The sequence below is a fragment of the Phycomyces blakesleeanus genome, assembly GCF_001638985.1.
Source record: "Phycomyces blakesleeanus NRRL 1555(-) unplaced genomic scaffold PHYBLscaffold_2, whole genome shotgun sequence".
NCBI lineage: Eukaryota > Fungi > Mucoromycota > Mucoromycetes > Mucorales > Phycomycetaceae > Phycomyces > Phycomyces blakesleeanus.
Genome location: NW_017265135.1, coordinates 1,224,564 through 1,243,519, shown reverse-complemented (window position 1 = coordinate 1,243,519; position 18,956 = coordinate 1,224,564). Strand labels below are relative to the sequence as shown.

Here is an 18,956-nt window from a genome sequence, read left to right as displayed (position 1 = left end):
AAAAAATCAAGTCAAAATTAAGTGGTCGCTATAATTCTCCTCTTTCTCTTTTCCTTTCCTTTGAAGTCTGTTTCCAAGTCATTAAAATCCATTTTCAGCCTACATTTACCTATTAACCTTTAAATTAAAACGCTAAAAAAAATTAACAATATTTGATGTCTTATAATCGTCTTGCTTTAATCAATAAAGAAATAGCAAGAATAAAATTATGGGCTCTTGACATCTTGTGACAATCATAAAACTAGAAATGTTACGAATAAGATCCAAGCGAAAGCAACGGATAATTCGCTTCTCCGTTCCTTTTAGACCATATGATCGTCTCTCATTTTGCGCCGAGATTCCTAAACTTTCGGAAAGCATCAACATACTTCCGTTGCCGTGAAACAAGAAGATTCAAACCTTTGCTTAATATTTAACTGTTTGATTATCGAATGAACAAGTTTATTGGTCTTTAAGAAATAACAGTTATTACTACTACGCGAGTTAAGGGGAGGGAGGGGGAGGAATATTAGGAAGAGTAGGAAGAATAAAAAAAAAGATGAGGAGATGGAAAAAGGAAGGAGTATGTGGAATGGAGAAATATAACATCCTTAGGGTTCATAAGGAGGGTGGTTTTGGTAAGCTACTGGGATAGGTAACGGCCGCTGCTCTAATTGTTTAGTAAGAACAAGAACTCCAAGAAATAGATCGCAATCACGCTTGGATTCTTCAATTCGGACAACGTAAAGACAATCGGGAATATCATTCGTTTTATAAAGAGGAATAAGGTAAAAGTCCTTGACCTTTGTTTTGTTGTGTCCTACTACACCGTACCGTTGCCGAGAATTAAAGTATTTCAAGAGTGTATCCGACTGCCTAAGATTGGAATCTTTGGCTTCTTTAGCTGCATCAGGCAGTAATGTTGAAGGTTCAATTTCAAGTAATATGATTTCTCGGCTAGACGAATATTGTGTTTGGGACACATAGGTCGTCACTCTGTCCTGTGGTATCCGCCCCTCGATCCACATGGTAGGAGAGAGCACATCAGCCCATTCGGCATCACTGAGAGGACGCCCTCCTACCTGGCGCGCCACTGCCTCAAATTCAGCAACCTGGGGCATGTTCACCCTTCCTTTCCAAATACTGGGCAATTTGGGTGTCTCGTCAACCTCCATCTTATCCACACGCACAGTCTCACCCTCGCTTGTACGACGCGTGGTAATGATTCCCTCATCGTCACTACCAATCTCCAATTGAATATCTTCGTCTCCCAGCAACTTCTCGACATCAAACGTTGATTTTCGTTTCTTATTTCGGTCAGATCCAACAAGACCTACGCCTGCACGTTTATTAGAATCCTCCCGCATGCCCTCAGTCGAGACACCAATACGGGCCAGAATATCGTCCAAAGGATCATGACGTGCTGGTATCGTAGGTGTTGTGCTCAAACTGGACTTTCTGCTGTCTGGGAACACATCAGACTCGGTTCCTGTCGTGTCATCTTCACTCGTTCGCTCGTTGTTTTGGTAAACCATGACCATCTCCTGGGCCAGTTTTTTGGCTTTACTTGAATCATCACCATATTCATTTTCACCTTTTGGTATCATGATAATATCTCCCTTGTGAGTCTTTTTGATAAAAGGCACATTCTGAACCTTTAGAACAGAGTTCTTTATACTCTTCTTGCGCAGGGTCTCGGACATCGATTTAAGTTCAGGGTTAGCCATGTCTTCAGAAGACATCTTGATGAGTTCATCAGGAGTAAGTTCGCCGGTAATAACTCTGATCTGGAATACTTCGTTGGCCTTGTCTTTGAGGTTGTAAAGCAAGGTTCTGAACTTTCCTTTGTACCTCTCGCCACATTTCAGTTGCTTACTTGCTTGAGAGATCGGGTCACCCAATTGGAGATACATGGCTTCTTCGATCGAACTAGCCAGCTCCTCGGCCATATTTTGCGTAGGTCTTGACTTTGCTGGGCTTTTTTCTATATTTGTAGTGTCTGAAATAACATTTCCGTTGCTGCTGATCGTCTCTGGCGTGGTCGTGTCAGGTACAGCGGCATTTGAAGTAGCATTATTTTTTGTGACATCCTTCCCTGGGGCAGTTGCATCTGTCAGGATACGATCTGGAGTAATTGTATTCGAGTCTGTGACCTCTGAGCTCGTTATCTCAGGTACAGGGCTGGATCCAGGAACTCCGCTGCTTGTAGACTCCAAGGCAGTCGTGGTCACATTGCTAGCTTTCTCGTTTGTGGCCACATCGTCATTTTCGGCCTGGACTTGCTTATCTTGGGATTCTTGATCAGACTCGGAGTCAAAAAGAGTCGGTTCTTTTTCAATGGCAGCATCCATGATAGACTTGAGAATGGTTGTCATGTTCTTGACAACGTTCTTTCTGATAGGATTCTCTTCAGTGGTAGATTGGTTCGGTGATTGGAGTTCAAATATAGGCGAGTTTGGTCCACTAGAGTTTGTGCTGATGCTAATTGAAGGCTTCTTGTGGTGGGTAAGAAGCAGGTTGGATTTTTCGGGCACATTTGTGCCAGTGATGTCAGTGGTTCCAGAGGTGCCAGAGGTACCAGAGGTACCAGAAATGCTTCTAGAACGTCTTTGGCTAATACGCGGCTCTTCAAGTTCGGGATTATACTCAAAGACATTGGCTTTTTGGCGCATGGCATCCACGCGAGCACAGATATCACTACAATAAGAATCTACGCGTGTTCTATTTTGGCAAGGTGGATAGAGGCATTTTGCTTGGTTTGTCAAATTACGTGGGTGTCTTCCGCCATAAGTCTAATGTACAAATAAGAGTTAAAAAAAATTCAGTTTTTTCGAATTTTTATATAACAACCAACTAATTGTTATTATTAATTATTTACTTTTACTTTTACGTTAATTCAATTTAATTTACCTTTTCTGGCACTCTTCTGGTCTTTTCTTGGAAAGCTGGTACTGGTTTTGGTAACAATATCTTGTTTTCTGCCTGAGCAAGTGCTGCATTCTCCCTTGATTCTTTGACTGATAGATGTATATGTATAAAAGAAAATATAAGAAGATAAGAAATAAATACAAATGATGAGTAACTTTAGTTAGAATATGGTGGAGGTTCCCCCTCTATTTGACCATAATTGTGTTATTCACACTATGCATATAGCTTTCTTTCTAGATATATTTGTTTTATCAAAGTCCATGTCATTTTCTTTTTTTATATTCCAGACAAACGCATGGCAACAGACAGAAGGTAGGATCCCATACGAATATATGTATATACATATATGCATATATGCATATATACAAAAAAAGAAGGTCTGCCACAGAAGAAAGTGAATTACCACACGTAGTAAACATGGGAAGTCTCCTTTTCTTTAGTAGACCTTCTGCGATGTACATCGCAAGAAATATGTATATGTACATATATACATGTATATAAAAGGGCAGACAATCACTTTGTTCGATAGGTCAAAGCAAAGTGTAAAAAAGAAATACAATTACACGCGGTAACAGAAACAGAGATTTCCTGTTATCTTTTGGTTTTCGCGCTTTAAATAAGTACTATATTGCGAGTAAAGGAAGAGAAGAAGGAAGAGAGAGAGAGAGAGAGAGGGAAGGAGGGAAGGGAAGGGGATAGGGAAGGACAGGGGCAAGGTAAAGAGCTTGGGGACGGAAAATATATAGAAGATGTTGTTTCAAAGTATGTCTTTCCTTCTTCTTGTCCATACGTCTTCTTTGGTTGTTTGTTTGCTTGTTTGTTTTTGGCAAAAGATATTTCATTTTTGTATTTTGTGCCATACACCAGAAATAGCATTTTCTGAAGGTATAACAACTCTCTCTTTCTCTTTCTCTTTCTAACCATTCACTACTATAATATCTGCTATCCCATTTGTACTCCATGTAAAATTTTGGGATACTCCCACCATATAATAATAAACATAAAGCAAAATTCTTACCTTTCTCCTCATCTTGGACAATACTACCAGCATTCGAATCGGATAATGCAGGAGAAACAGCCGTTGAAGGCAAAGTAGATTTCGATTCTCTAATAGTATAATTTCCTTCGGCAGCATCAGTCGCAGCCTTGGCAACAACTTTACTGGCAGTTGCAGTATTTGTAGCATTGACGACAGAAGAAGCAGCAGAAATTTCTGCTGATGCTGCCTTAGAATCCGCTTCTTCTTTGGCAGCCTTTGTTTTCTCACTACATTTCTCACAAACCCAGTCAAGATCCTCTGCTTCTTCAGGATCAAGATCGACGCACGCACAATGAAACCTGAACACATTAATGTTAATAAACTGTAACAGTGATTTGTTTGTGTATGTATGTATGTATGTATGTATGTACACACAATAAACCTAATAATATACACATACCATTCCTCGCATTGACCGCATTGAACCATAGGATCTCCGTTATAGGGCTGTTGACATATACAGTAGAGTTTCTTGGTTCGCTTCCTTTTAGGCTCCACAGCAACAACTGGTTTCTCAATTCCTTTTTCCTGTGCTGTCGATCTCCGTCTCCGAAGACGTGTCATCATTCGACCACCTTCATCATTATCAGTCTCAGTTTGCAAAGTATTAGGTTGTGACAATTCAGCAAGTGTGATTGTGCCATTACTAGGACTTTCAGTTGGTGCAGCCGAAGAAGATGGTTTTTCTATATTCAAAGATTGCGCGGTATTTTCTGTTTTTGTCTCTTCTGGTTGTTCTTGTAGAGTTGTTTTTACTGTTGTTGTCGTTGTTGTTGTTACTGGTTCTGGTACTTCTGCTGCTGCTGCTGTTGTTGTTGTTGGTTGCGGTGGTGGTGGTGATTGTGCTGGTGTTGCTATTGTTGTTGATATTGGTGTTATCGGTGTTGGTGTTGATGGCGTTGATGGTGCTGGTGCTGGTGTTGGTGTTGGTGTTGTGTCTGTTGTGGTTATTTCTGTAGGCAGAATTTTCTGTTGCTCGGAATGCATGAGGAAACTAGGTGGGAGGAATTGGGACAGGTCAGTCAGATTTGCAGGCGTGGTTGTGTTTGTGGCTGTATCTTGTGACGCTGGAATTCCAGAGTGGGTTTGCGAATTTAATCCTGGCAGGTTGTCGGGAGTTTGGTCTGTTGCTGTTTGGGAAAGAATATTCCAGCCACTACTATCCATTGGAAAAATAAAGTGTTCCATAGAATTGGTTGGGTCCAGTGAATTTTCCATGATATTTTCATGCGATACCCAATCATCGGTATTGGGAAGTGTGTCTAACTGGGTAGAGGTCTCAGATACGACCTCTAGGCTCTGTTCGACGTCTTGTTTGGTGTCGTGTGGATCGCGTAAGTCAAGATACTCTTCAAAATTGTGTATATCCATTGCTTTTAATATTTGGATTATATATTAGTATTTGTGGTAGTGAAGGAAGGACAACCAAAAGAGGATCTTTTTTGGTTAGACAGATGACTTTCTTCAACTTCCCACAAACCCCAGGAACGTTTGTGTTTATAAAGAAACGGATTAAGCAGTCACAAAGGCGTCATCTCCGCTACGTTTTTTTTCCATCTCAATAAGAAGCTTTTTGGATATGTCAAAATGTAAAAATGTCGATCTTTTTCTATTTAATTCAATGAGTGGTAAGAGGACGTTTTTGAAGAACAGCTTCAGACCAACAAACAGTCACTAATGTCCACCTAGCAACTAGAACCCTCGAGGCCATCAAGTATACCCCTGGCAGCCTTTTGATTCTCGATCAACTCGCTCTACCCCATGAGACTATCTTTGAACCAATTCTCAACATCCAAGATGGTCATGCTGCCATCAAGACCATGAAGACCCGCGGCGCACCTGCTATTGCCATTGTAGCTGCCCTCTCGCTTGCTGTCGACGTTGCTACTCGCGCTGCTAAGCATGAGTTCAAGACTGTCCCTCAGGCTGTGGAGTTTTTAAACTCTTCACTCGAGTATCTCAAGACATCCCGTCCTACTGCTGTCAATCTTTTTGATGCTGCGCATAAGCTGTCGGTAGTCATTCAGGATTCAGCCAAGAAGGCCACTAGCCCTTCCGAGGTTACTGATGCTTACATTAATGCTGCAGAGAAGATGTTAGTGGATGATGTACAGGACAATAAGAACATTGGAAAGCATGGTGCTGCCTTTATTGTCGAAAACTGTAAGAATAAGGAAGACATTCGTGTCTTGACTCACTGTAACACTGGGTAAGTTAAGCTATCCAGAAGAGAACACGTGTCATTAGATACTTCGCTACCAAATATACGTGTATATATATGTGTGTGTTTATAAGAGTAATAATATGACTATATATATACATAAATATAATCCAATTAGGTCTTTGGCAACAGCAGGGTGGGGAACTGCACTTGGTATTATTCGTGATCTTCACAAGAACGGCCAATTGAAACACGCTTACTGCACCGAGACTCGCCCATACAACCAAGGTTCTCGTTTGACAGCTTATGAACTTGTATATGAAAATATCCCTGCTACCCTGATCTGTGATTCCATGGCATCTGCTTTGTTGCACCAGAACCCCAGTGTACAGGCAATTGTCGTCGGTGCCGACCGTGTGGCTGCCAACGGAGACACTGCCAATAAGATCGGTACTTACCAGCTTGCCATTACTGCTAAGCACCACAATATCCTTTTCATCGTCGCCGCCCCTTCCACCTCAATTGACCTGTCAACCAAGAGTGGAAAAGATATTGTAATTGAACAGCGTCCTGCTGAAGAGTTGGTCACAATTACTGGTTTGTTAGAGGGAAAGAACATTCCTGCTACTGTGCGTACTGCAGCCCATGGTGTTGGTGTGTGGAATCCCAGCTTTGATGTTACTCCCAGCGAGCTCATTTCTGCAATTGTAACTGAGCGTGGTGTTGCAGTCAAGACACCTGGTAAATCCGAGTTTGACATGAAAGCTTTCCTCCAATAAATCATTCCAATGTAATAGTAAAAGTAACAGTAATAATAATCTAAATTCGTTTTCTCTTCATTTCCAAATGTAATAAACAATTTCTTTTTATCACACAGACAAAAGCATCGTTTATTAAATCAAAATGGTGTCCAAGAATAACTAAGCAATGTCTTAAGAAATGAAATTATAATCAGGATCGCATTTGTTAATTTGTTGCTTGAATTTGTTGTTCGTAGTTGGTGATTCTTATTTTCGATATTTTTTTGATATTTTTTGGTTCTTTTTTTTTTAGCGGAGACGGCGGGCTTCACGCTCGGACTCCAAGAGACAGAGGATGTCGTTCTCACGAACGGGACCCTTAACGTTACGGATAATGCTACGGTTGGTATCGTCCATGAATTCAACGCGGACCTGGGTGACACCACCACGGGATCCAGTGCGGCCGAGAACCTTGGTGACCTTGGCGAGCTTAACGGGGGTCTTGGAGGTATCCTAGATGCAGATGATCGATTGTGTTAGTCTGTGTGGGCCACAGACTCCTCCCTCTCTTTCCGCTTTCACCCCTCTTTATTTTTTCTTTTTTCTCTTTCTATCTCTAATCTTCAATCTGCAGCGATGTTCGTCAATCCATCTATATTAACTCTTCCTTCAACTCACCATTGTGATTAAGACTGATGGATGATTGGAAAGGAGAGAGCATTATGGATACGCGGGCTTTCGTTTTACCCAAGCTCGGTCGGCCATCGGTTTGTCCGAACAAACCCTCGGCCGGCATAGCTGTTTTTGTTTTTTTATTTTTTTTATTCGTCTCAACTCCTCTCAATCACTCAATCCACAACACATAGCACATTATATATATATGTACATTTCCCACTCTGCTCTATACTGCACTACACTACTTCTGTCTCTCCCTCTTGCTTATTCTTCTTCATTAATGCGGAGTTTATTTGATTTTATTAAATAAATTTGTTAATTGTTTTCATATAAAAGGTGTATTTTTATTTTATTTTTTATTGTTTGATTTGATTTGGATAGGATTGGACTGGGTTAAGTTGCTTAAAAGTGATCAATACTGCTGTCAACATCAACAAGATCCTCCTTGATCTTTGCTACAGTTGTTCCTATCTGTTTAGTCATTTCCTTCTGCTGGCTCACTGAGAGTCCGGCAAACTCAAACACCAAATCACCGTCAAGAATAGCCTTGGTGCGATTGGAGGCCATTTTTTGTTTTGGTCCTTTGATCAATCGGAAGGCTCTTGGGTTTAGACCTGCCACATGCTGAATACCATTCACAAGCTGGCCATACAACGTATTCAACCGCTTGAATGTCTTTTCGGGAATTGGCGAGACCACAGAAATACTTCCACTAAATGATCCTAAATAACGTATATATGGATAGTAAATAAAAAAGAGGTAAAATAAAAAGAAGATTTATTTACCACACAGACAAAAGTGTCTCCGGCTGTACTCAAGACCCTTTTCAGTGCGAACGATTTGCGGCAATCGTACCATTGTCTTGACTTGGGCTCCCACGTGAAAATCACCTCGGCGCATTAATTTGTGTCCTGTAAAAGACTGTAGATCTACACACAAGCAAAAACACGGATTGTTAGTAATTAGATTCGTAAATACATGTAAAGCAAGTATATGATATTTGTACTTTTGGCTAGATATCGATTGATTTGTATCTTTACTTACTGAAAGGCGCATATTGATAAATATCGAGATTGTCATCCGTGTCTCCGACCAGGAGGAAGAGAGATTTATCATCGATAATAAAGTTTACCGAGGCAACCTCAAATGCCTGGTAGTCTTTGCCCAACAATACCAACTTTGCGGGCTCGAGCTGGAATCCAAGGAACCATATGGATTTTTGTGCATCGCCAAGCAATATAAAATTCTTGATCGAGCACAGACTGGTCACGTAGATCTGGACATCGATAAAGGCTACACCCACAAGACTCTCGTTGTCTTCGAAACTCCAGATGATCACTTTGGATCCAATACATGACACTAAGTGGCCGCTCACATCACACATGGCTGTAACGGCACCCTTGACATCTTCGGTGTGAAGATGCTTGTAACGGTGGTTTGTCTGAGGATTGTTTGGCTCTGGTACGACTTCAATGATATCAAATATATATATCTGGAATAATATATATATATGTAAGTATACCACATTTTTCACATATACATAGCAATCCACTTACTGATCCACGCATGGCTGTATCTTCACCACGCAAAAACCCAGTTCCGACTGTCATGAAATGCTTTCGTCCTGTACTGGTCTGCTTGGATTCAAGTGCGACACACTGTAGCGAGAATCCTTGCTCATATTCTTCAAACTCGATTCTGTCGACGGTTTCCCATGTTACGGGCGACACCATTAGAAGCGAGAAGCGATCGACTAAAGGTAGAAATTCTCCGGGTTCTCGACCTTCTTCTTCTTTGCCGTCAACCGGTGCGCCCTCTTCATTTCTCAGGCGAACAGGTTGTGGAGTTGAGACAAGTACTGCGTACACGCGCATGGTGGGATCATATTGGATCTTGTGAGCTGTCTGTCCTAGTGGGATTCTTTGCATCACCCAGTCCATATCGTATGTTGCATTATCTACAGGAAGACCGCATAATCTAACTGTTGACTAGTAGTAGTAAAGTTAAAAATATTAATATTCTTATTTTTGAATAACAAATCAAAAAAAAAGAAAAAATACCTCTGCATCAATAGTAATAAATCCATGCTTCAAATTCACATTGTGGAACTGTGTAAATCCAATTACGGCTTGATCCGCCTTCATTGGGTGAACTCGTACAAAACTTTTACAGGAACACATCAGCCAGGCAGGCTGTGGACCGGCCACAAAGACACCAGCATAACCGGCTACATCGTTAAAAGGTATCAGCAAACGTTGGCGGCGTGGCTTAATAACCTTGGACTCTTTTAGACCACTGCCAAAAGGGTCTGTTCCCATGACGTGGTCATCTTTCTTTATTTCTGGTCCATCGGACTCTTCCTCATCATCTTCGTCGTCGTCATCATCAGCGGCAGCACCAGTAGAATTTTTGTTCTTTTTGCTGTATTTTTTGCTGTTGTTGTTACTGTTATCATTATCCTCTTCGGTGTAGCGGGAAACGTATTCATGATGTACTCGAGAGAATCGGATAGCAAGTCTATCGCCAGCTTCTTCGGTTATTTGAGTTGTGTGGTCAGATTGGGAGTCGAGCCCTGGTACGAATGCAAAGGCTTTGTAGATTATTATATCGTTTGTTGATGTACGAGCCTAAAAGTGTGATTATAATTGTTATTATCATCATTGTATTCAAAAATAGGAGAGAGGGTATTGGTATTTGTACAGACATATGCACGCAATCAAATCATCTTTATCTCTCTCTTTAAAATTTTCTCAAGAGATTCATACACTTTTTTTCTTCTTTTGACTTACCACTAAATGAGGGTCCTTGCGCTCTTTTCCAATGTCAGTGATAATAAGTTCCTTTATCGATAAAGACCCATTGTCTTGATGAGCAGGCAAATGAGGTGGAACTTGCTCTTGCTCGTGACCAGGACAGTCGGTGAGTAGACTGGGGAGCACGTCAAAGTGGGGGAAAACAAAATATTCCTTAAAGTCTGGGAGACTGTGGAGCTGTAGGTTGCCTTCGACTGTGTAGATCAGGCACCAGAAACTGATCATCTCGATCTGGCCTAGTCCACCCTTGACGCTCACATTTACTTCATCGACTTCTTCGTTAAACAGCCCGGGATATTTTTTAATGGGCTCGCTATCGCCATAAAGCATAGCTTCGTCGTCGTCGTCATCTTCGTCGTCGTCATCTTCGTTTTGTCCTTGTTGGCCTATTTGAGTTGTAGAGTCTGTCATGATTTCATCTTCGGCTATTGTTACTGTGGTTTTGACAGGTTCGCCTTCACTTTGATCACCGTAGAGATCCATATCTATTTCGTCAAATTCCACTGTTGGTGGAGCTGGTGGAGCAATATTAGCTTTTTTGGTTGTCGTGGTATTGGCGTTGGCAGTGGTGGCGGTGGTGGTGGTGGCACCATTGTTATTAGTGTTTGTTGTGCCAAATGCTTCGGATGCCTTTCTCTTCTTCTCATGTCCAGCAGGGCGAGACTTTTTGACTACTGTAGCAAGTTTTTCTGACACAGAGGCAAATATTCCAGATGTATCGGCAAATACACTAGCTACCAAAACGTCCTTATTCTAATATATACACATTTATATAAAAGGTTTGTTATCACTCTTCTTTTCACGATACATACACACGTAGATGCATATGTTTGTGTATAAGGTCTTTACCTTGATTGACGCTGGAACTTGAACATAAATGATGTCTCTTGTTTCTGCATCACCTTTGAGTGCCAATATGGTCTGATTCTCGAGTGTGAGAAGGATATAAGGGTCGTGAATACTTGCATCTACGATCTTTGAATCTTTTACAGGTACAGTTTGTACTAGCTTTCCGTCTAATATATATACATATTGGTATGTTAGTATTTCGATTACTACTATTATCATTATCATTTACCTGGAGATAAAAGTACAACACCATGGGAGTGAATCTGTACAATTCTTGTGTGATCAAATAATGTACTGACTGCAATTGTAGGTCCAGTTGTGTGGAAATCACTGCTTTCAAGTTCACATAGTTCATCTCCTGCTGCTAGAACCTAAGATAAAATTGTTTAGGTTGTTAAATATTATTATTGATATGAAAGGGTCAATATATATATATCTGTATGCCTTACGAGTGTGCTTTCGGTCTTGCTGATAAACAAGAATTTGTCAAATGCGTCCTTGAAGCCGTCGTCGGAAGCAACTGTTCCCCAGTGACCAGTACCTTCCTCTGGTGTCAAACCTGTCTGCGTGAGTTGGACACCTCCTCCTACTTGAACACCCTCAAAGAAATGCTCTTTACGACACTTTATTGACCAGACAGCCTGGCAATCCGACTGGGTAAATGAAAATGTAGTCTCGGGTCGAACGTGGCGCTGGTAATTTTCAAATATGCATATATATATATATATACAGTTATTGTGAAATTAGAGAAGCTATATAGGATAGATGTATGTGTGTATATGATTGGGTTAAAACTTACTTGGAATACACAGAGCGCACCGTTCTTGCCATAGCCAGAGCAACTCACAAGCTCGAGATCAGGGAAATCTGTCGATTTTTCGATCATATCATCGGATGCCTTTTTGTTTCATGACAGGGCAGGAGTAAATTAATAAAGGCAAAAGGAGGTGGTTTTGGATCAATAAACAAACAAACAAACAAACAAACAAGCGAACAGTATAGAGCCTGTTATCTTACATCTTTGCTTTCCATGTCTCCTACAGTCATGTCAACAATTGGGCCTGTGTTGAGAAGTGCATCGCATACGCGGAAAGTCCAGTCGATTTCTGATAATTAAATAGAGTTTCATATATAAGTATATCTATAAGTATATACATACTTCTTTGGGTATTGTTTCTATTGAATATTTGTTTTTCTTACCTGGCGAGACTGGCTTGGACCCTGGTTCGCTGCCGTTCTTCCACTTGATTAGAAGTGAGTCTCCAACACGACTTCCGAGAAAGAAGAACTCCCCGTCCTTTATGCTGGAAATGCAAGTTGGGATACAAGCGACAGGCGTGTGCCCATCACCAGAATCCTGAGGACCCAAGACAGGCGGGTGGTGGATTGTGTCCATCGAAACGCCAACGACCTTGTTGCCGTCCATCTTCATCTGGACTCCCACCCAATCTCCGTTCTGCAGGAACAAGAGACACTTGTTACCGCCCATCGAGAGGGCCTTTGCGCCATCTAACATCAAACCCTGCTCAATCAATGCATCGTCGTAAATCATACCCGGAAATTCGGTAGTTTTGTTGGTGTAGCCGTTCACTGCTACACCCACTCCAGGAGAACCCTGGGAGACATGAAGAAGAGCGTTGGAAGCAATGACCAGAAGACCGTCCACGGGTTTGGGCAATGCTACCAGACTACGGCAGTCATAAGGCAGATTATCGAGAGAATAGATGATAGGGTATGCTTTTGCGGATAAATCGAGTGAGATGACTACAATTGATACCGTATCTTTTGTGGTAGCCAATCGTCTACATATTATAAGCCATAATTATTATTCGTTCGTATATATATTTATATGCATTATCTTCTGTTTTAACATTGATACTCTTGAAAGCAGGTCCTTTTTTTAAAAAAAGAAAAGAAAAGAAAAAGATCATAGTACTGGTGACTTGGTTATTAAAGGCATTGCCAAAACTCACCCTGTCCATGTCTGCTCAGGCTGGAAGAGGATTGCTAGTGTTGGTTCATAATATCCTGACAGGAATGTCATATCAATGACATTTCTGATCCGAGGATCTATTTTCTCTAGCTCTATTACAAAACTAGGTGAATAAGGCCACTTTCTACATGAAAAAAAGAATCAAAGACAGAATTTATAAAAATACAAAAAGGTCAATAACACTTTTCAAATTATCCAGGCATTATTTCTATCTTTATGTATATAGAAGTAGATATGGTGCTATATATATATATATATATTTTTCTTTCTTCTTGTTCGACTCACTGTGCATGATCTTCGTCTTCTTGGTCTCCAGGATTAGAAGCTGATGTATCAAGGTTATCCGACTGGCAAAAAGGTAATACTGCAAGTTTGTTGTCATAGAAATTCAACAAGGCACATCTTTGCTGTGGGTCTACATGGATCGCAGGAGGATATGGATTTGTCAAGAACTCTTTCTGTAGACATAACAAAAAAAAGAGAGAGAGGGAAAGAAGGTATCGAGATATATACATATACATATACATATACATATACATATACATATATATATATTGTTGTTGTTGTTTTTTTAATTATTATTTTTATTATATGATATGATATGATATGAAATGAGATGTGATGAGATGATATTTTATTAGATTAGATTAGATTATATACATTTTCACATAAACACATACACACGTATATACATATATAGATATAAAGATATATAGATATTACATATAAATATTTTATTAATATTATTGAAATTATTGAAATTATCTTTAATAATTATCATAATTATCATAATTATTATCATTATTACTATTACTATTAAGATATACAGCATATATGTATATTATAGGAATATGAATCTCTACTCTATACTTCTATTCTATTTGTATTATATATATATATATATTCCACTTCTTTTAATTTTAATTGTTTTATTTAATTTAATTTTGATTTCTATTTTGAAGAAGATTACCTTCATTTCGTCTCTCTCATAATAATGAATTGATACAGTGACAATCGAGTGTGTCTCTGGAGACCATTCGAGTAAGGACATCTACTCAATGAAAGCACAAATGTACACCAATACATAAACAAATTTATATATATATATATATTATAAAAACAGTAAGAAAGAGATAGAGAGAAATAAATTATATATTTATATTTCAGTTCATCCAGTTTGAATTATACACGTTTATTGGTTGTCGATTGTCGATTGTCGTTTGGTGGTTGTTGTTTGTTGTTTGTCGATAATCATTATTAATATAATTAATATTACTATTATTACTATTACTATTGTTATTATTTACCTTGGCATCGTTAAAGCCAAGTAACAGGCTGTCACAGCCAGCCTTTCCACGAGTAGATGAGGTTCTTACAACGCCCATTGCAGATACACTACCATTCAGTTTATATTGGGCTACCAATTCTAGACGTCCTTTAGTGGTGTCGAGGGGAGATTTTTTTAAAAGCTTGAGTTTTGGGTAAACCAAAGTCTATGACATTATCATTTACATTCACACATTATTATATTTTGGTATTTTAATATAATTAATATTAATACTAATAATATTCTAATATATATATATATATATATATTGTAGTAATCAACTTTTATTTACGTATATATTCAATCCAATCCAATCCAATTCAATTCAATTCAATTCGATTTAATTTAATTCAATTCGATTCGATTGAATTCGGTTCGATTGAATTCAATTGAATTCAAAATAGGAATAATGAGAACTTACTTGTTCTTCATCTCCATTAGAACGTTCGTTTTCAATTTCTTTGTCGCTGTCACTCAGGTTTATGTCCTGGTCGGCGTCTTCGTCATCCAGTGTGGATTCTGGAGTGTATTCTACAAAAGCGTAAACCTGGAGTAAAGAGGCTTTTGCAACTACGAGGTTGATTGCATCAGGTGAGGTCAAATGAGCTCTTTCTGCATGTTCCACCGTTTGCGGTGGGAATAACTCTTGGTAGATCGCGTAGACAGACATGAATTGTTACTATTACTAATTATTAAGTATTCTAATTTCTTCTTCTCCTTTTTTCTTCGTCCGTTTAATAATGAATAATATAATAAGAAGGGATAGAAATATATGTATATATATATAGAGAGAGAGAGAGAGAGAGAGAGAGAGAGAGAGAGGAAAACTTTGAACCTTGTTTTAGCACATCGTGTCGGTTCTTAATGTGCTTGCTCATTTTATTATTTTTTATTTTTGGACATCTCGCAGTCACAATGCACGGGTCTTGACGTGAACGAAACTTTGTAAGCTGATAAGCTTACCTGGCTGTCTGGCCTCTATTTTTTTCTTTATCGCTTTTCACCTTTCATTTTTCTAGTCTTTAACCAGCTGAAGCTCGGCCAACTTAGACTTATAAACATATAAGCAGTACTTATTTCTTTTGATCTTCTTTGATAATTTTTTTAATCTATCTTTGTTTTTGTACTCGTGTGTGTTTCTTGAATATATATATATATATTATAAATTGAGTAAATATTCTTGCTATGAGCTCTCAACACTTTATTCCACCTGTGGTAAGTATTACATGTTTAAAGTTTCTTGTAATCATCATTCTAAGAAAACTATTGATTGTGTGATGTAGAACTATGGAATGATTGAAGAGGATCTGTATCGATCCGGACAACCGAATGAACTAAATTTCCCGTTCCTCGAAAAACTTGGTCTAAAAACTATTGCTTGGCTTGCACCAGAGGAACCCAACCAGAGATTGTGAGATTTTTGAAAGATTATTAAAAGTTGATTTTATTAATTGTGTTGTGCTCCAATATAAGTCTTGACTTTATTGACGATCAAGAAATTCAGTTACACCACTTGGGAGTAGTCTCGGCTGTCAATGCATGGGATCCTATTACGGAAGAGGCAGTTCTGCAGGCATTGGATCTTATCCTGAATCCAAGGAACTACCCTATGATGATAATGTGTAATCTTGGAAGACACAGAACAGGTGAGCAAATTAAATAAAATGAAGTTAAAGCTAGTGGTTTTAAAGAGGTAGAAGAAGAAAAAGGAAAAGGTGTAGCTTTATATAATGTAAGAAAATAAAATAAAATAAAATATATTTGTGTATATCTTTTTTTTTTTCTCTTCTTCTTTTTTGCTTAAATATCCAAAATCCCAAAAAAAAATCCCAAAATATCAAGGGACAATTGTGGGATGTTTGAGGAAATTGCAGAGGTGGAATTTGACTGCTATCTTTGAGGAGTACAGACGATACGCAGGACCAAAAGTGCGCTTGCTGAATGAACAGTTTATTGAACTATTTGATACTGATCTCGTGCGGATTCCAACTAGTAAACCGTGTTGGCTATAAAGGATAGACCAACAATCTATAATAAAAAACATTATAATAATAATAAAAACACAAGTTCTTTTGGTTTTTTGGTCTTATTTATTTTACACATGAAACAAGTGGACAAATAGGCAGGTGAGGAACGTGTCCGTACATAATTATGGCTTTTAGCACTTGAATCTGAGCAAGAAAAAATTATTTATTTATTTATATTTATATTTTAGGTGTGGGTGCTACAAGGCTTTGTTGTTTTTCGGCAATTTAGAGAGTGTAAAATATAAATATATGAGTAGCTAGATAGAAAAGAAGATGAATAAGGGGTAGGTTATACAGATAGGGATATAGCTATCTATATATAAACAAGAGGGGGGTGAGGGAAATGGAAGATGTTCAAAAAAAATTACATTTGGTCTTTAAAAATGATGGACAAACCTTGTGTTATTTTGATTGAATTAATGATTGGTTAATTGATTTATTATTTATTGATTATTATTATTTTGTGGGTCTGTTTATGTTTTATATATTTTACTTTTTGACAGAAATTTAGCCTTGTTTAATTCTCATTTACAAATACAAGGAATAAAAGTCATCTGTTTTTTTCCATCTTTATATAAACAATATTACTATTAAAATCTTGGGCTGTTTGAGCGAGAATTATACTGAATATGCTGTCAATGCATTAACTATATAATATAAGGGATCATAGAATGTGGCTGAAACTAGGGTGGTTTGTAGCATGTGGTTGACGTTTTGCAGACAATGCACGAGCGTTGTGTGCTTTATATATAAGACTTGATCGGATGTCCCGGGCTCAAGGTAAATCAACTCCACCTTTCCCTCCTCTTTCTCCCTTTCTCCCTTTCTCCCTTTCTGTTTTTAATGCTTACTGAGGAGACCCAAAAAATAAAAATAAAAAAAAAAATCTTTGTGTCTTACATTCAAATTTTTATTTTGAATTTTATTTTGAATTTTATTATTTTGAATTTCCTCTCTTTTTATTTCTTCTCTTCTTTCAATCAACTTATGCACCCCTTTTCGAATTCTCTAAACGTCTCAACCCTGTTCCCACAAGTAATTCGTCTCGGCAGCAGTGTATATTTTGCTACAACTCAGTACCCAGCAGACACTTCAGAAGAAGGATAAATAATATATATATATATATAAATATATATACTTTATTATCATCATAACTTACACACTGCCCTATTCCAATAACATCTTTCTTTATTTATCTATCTCTTTGTCTATATTTTACTCGTCTTCTTCTTCTTCTTCTTTTATCCTTTGCTTTATATAATGGTCAATACCTACACTCGTACCAATTCACCTCTCGGTCGCATGCTTTCTCTCATCGAAGTCCCTGATTCACCACTCCGCTTCCTCATCCTCGACTGTCCTACCGAATCAACCCTCCCATACTACCTAGAAGAATTCAAACGATTTAACGTCACCGACATTGTTCGGTGCTGCCAACAAACATACAGTGCATCAACACTCGCTGAACATGGAATCCAGGTTCATGATTTACCTTTCAAGGATGGTGGTGTGGTAAGATATTTATATCTATTATCTAAACAAACCAAAAATCTTATTCACTCCTTATTCTTTATGTATATATATTTAAAATTATTATGTTGTACATTAGCCACCTCCCACTGTTGTCCGTGAATGGCTCTCTCTCTTAGATGCCCAGGACCGCGTGGCTAAAGCGCACCCAGACTCTCCTCCAACAATTGCCGTTCATTGTGTAGCCGGGCTTGGACGTGCACCTGCTCTTGTTGCAATTGCCCTCATTGAACTTGGAATGCAGCCATTAGATGCCGTAGACTTCGTACGACAGAAGCGCAGAGGGGCGTTCAACAAGCCGCAGATTGCCTATTTGGTAAGCTTTTTTTATTTTATTCTATTTTTCTGTGCTTTAGCTTTATTAGGAGTCTTTGATATGGAATATACCTTTCAGTTGTTCCTATTTATCTTTTATCTTTCTTTGTTTTGTGTAGTATGTAAAAGCGTATTACTAATATAACTACTACTGTTATTGTTATTACTCTTTATTTAGGATACATACAAACGCACGTTAAACAAAACCAAATCCTCCACAGGCTCATTCAAGAGCTCTCTTGGAAAAATGTTCAAGTTTGGGACTAGCACCAAGAAACAGGAGGTGACGATCCATTGAATACATGGCTCTACAAACTTGGAAAAGATAATTATAAATTATCATCAACATCATAATCATAATCATAATCATAATCATCACTATCGCTATCACCACAACCACGAATTCCGTCATCATTACTACTGCCAATACTACCAATACTGCAACCACTACAGCAGCAACAATAACAATAACAACAATAGCTGCCACCAATACAACTACCAACACTATCACAATCGGAATCGAAATCTCAGTAGCGGTCGCAGTCACGGTTATTGTCATTGGCATTGTCATTGTCACCAT

General features: G+C 38.6%; 6 protein-coding genes across 6 annotated transcripts; 3 read left to right on the top strand and 3 right to left on the bottom strand.

Annotated features, from left to right (window-relative positions):
* Positions 1–422: 422 nt before the first annotated feature.
* On the bottom strand, positions 423–1,112 carry PHYBLDRAFT_157239 (hypothetical protein). The gene has a single exon (XM_018433588.1). The coding sequence runs from the start codon at positions 1,098–1,100 to the stop codon at positions 591–593; it is 510 nt and encodes a 169-aa protein (XP_018297498.1). The 5' UTR covers positions 1,101–1,112; the 3' UTR covers positions 423–590.
* A 4,455-nt stretch (positions 1,113–5,567) lies between these two features.
* Positions 5,568–6,984, top strand: PHYBLDRAFT_179107 (hypothetical protein; the record flags this gene model as incomplete). The annotated part of the gene is made up of 3 exons (XM_018438103.1): positions 5,568–5,574; positions 5,636–6,155; positions 6,286–6,984. The coding sequence occupies 3 exons, from the start codon at positions 5,568–5,570 to the stop codon at positions 6,884–6,886; spliced, it is 1,128 nt and encodes a 375-aa protein (XP_018297497.1). The 3' UTR covers positions 6,887–6,984.
* Positions 6,985–7,156: 172 nt separating this feature from the next.
* On the bottom strand, positions 7,157–7,528 carry PHYBLDRAFT_154140 (hypothetical protein; the record flags this gene model as incomplete). The annotated part of the gene is made up of 2 exons (XM_018433300.1): positions 7,157–7,360; positions 7,526–7,528. 2 exons carry the CDS (start codon positions 7,526–7,528, stop codon positions 7,157–7,159), a joined length of 207 nt encoding a protein of 68 aa, XP_018297496.1.
* A 396-nt stretch (positions 7,529–7,924) lies between these two features.
* PHYBLDRAFT_162523 (hypothetical protein) lies at positions 7,925–15,174 on the bottom strand (the record flags this gene model as incomplete). The annotated part of the gene is made up of 17 exons (XM_018434639.1): positions 7,925–8,244; positions 8,308–8,451; positions 8,567–9,014; positions 9,079–9,510; positions 9,583–10,149; positions 10,312–11,088; positions 11,185–11,351; positions 11,414–11,555; positions 11,634–11,876; positions 11,984–12,082; positions 12,202–12,290; positions 12,385–12,986; positions 13,158–13,301; positions 13,463–13,635; positions 14,148–14,228; positions 14,485–14,670; positions 14,926–15,174. 17 exons carry the CDS (start codon positions 15,172–15,174, stop codon positions 7,925–7,927), a joined length of 4,863 nt encoding a protein of 1,620 aa, XP_018297495.1.
* A 515-nt stretch (positions 15,175–15,689) lies between these two features.
* PHYBLDRAFT_139487 (hypothetical protein) lies at positions 15,690–16,516 on the top strand (the record flags this gene model as incomplete). Its single annotated transcript, XM_018430236.1, has 4 exons — positions 15,690–15,719; positions 15,788–15,915; positions 15,978–16,150; positions 16,347–16,516. The coding sequence occupies 4 exons, from the start codon at positions 15,690–15,692 to the stop codon at positions 16,514–16,516; spliced, it is 501 nt and encodes a 166-aa protein (XP_018297494.1).
* Positions 16,517–17,781: 1,265 nt separating this feature from the next.
* Positions 17,782–18,758, top strand: PHYBLDRAFT_121171 (hypothetical protein). Its single transcript, XM_018428785.1, has 3 exons — positions 17,782–18,043; positions 18,141–18,377; positions 18,555–18,758. Exons 1-3 carry the CDS (start codon positions 17,792–17,794, stop codon positions 18,672–18,674), a joined length of 609 nt encoding a protein of 202 aa, XP_018297493.1. The 5' UTR covers positions 17,782–17,791; the 3' UTR covers positions 18,675–18,758.
* The last annotated feature ends 198 nt before the right edge of the window (positions 18,759–18,956 follow it).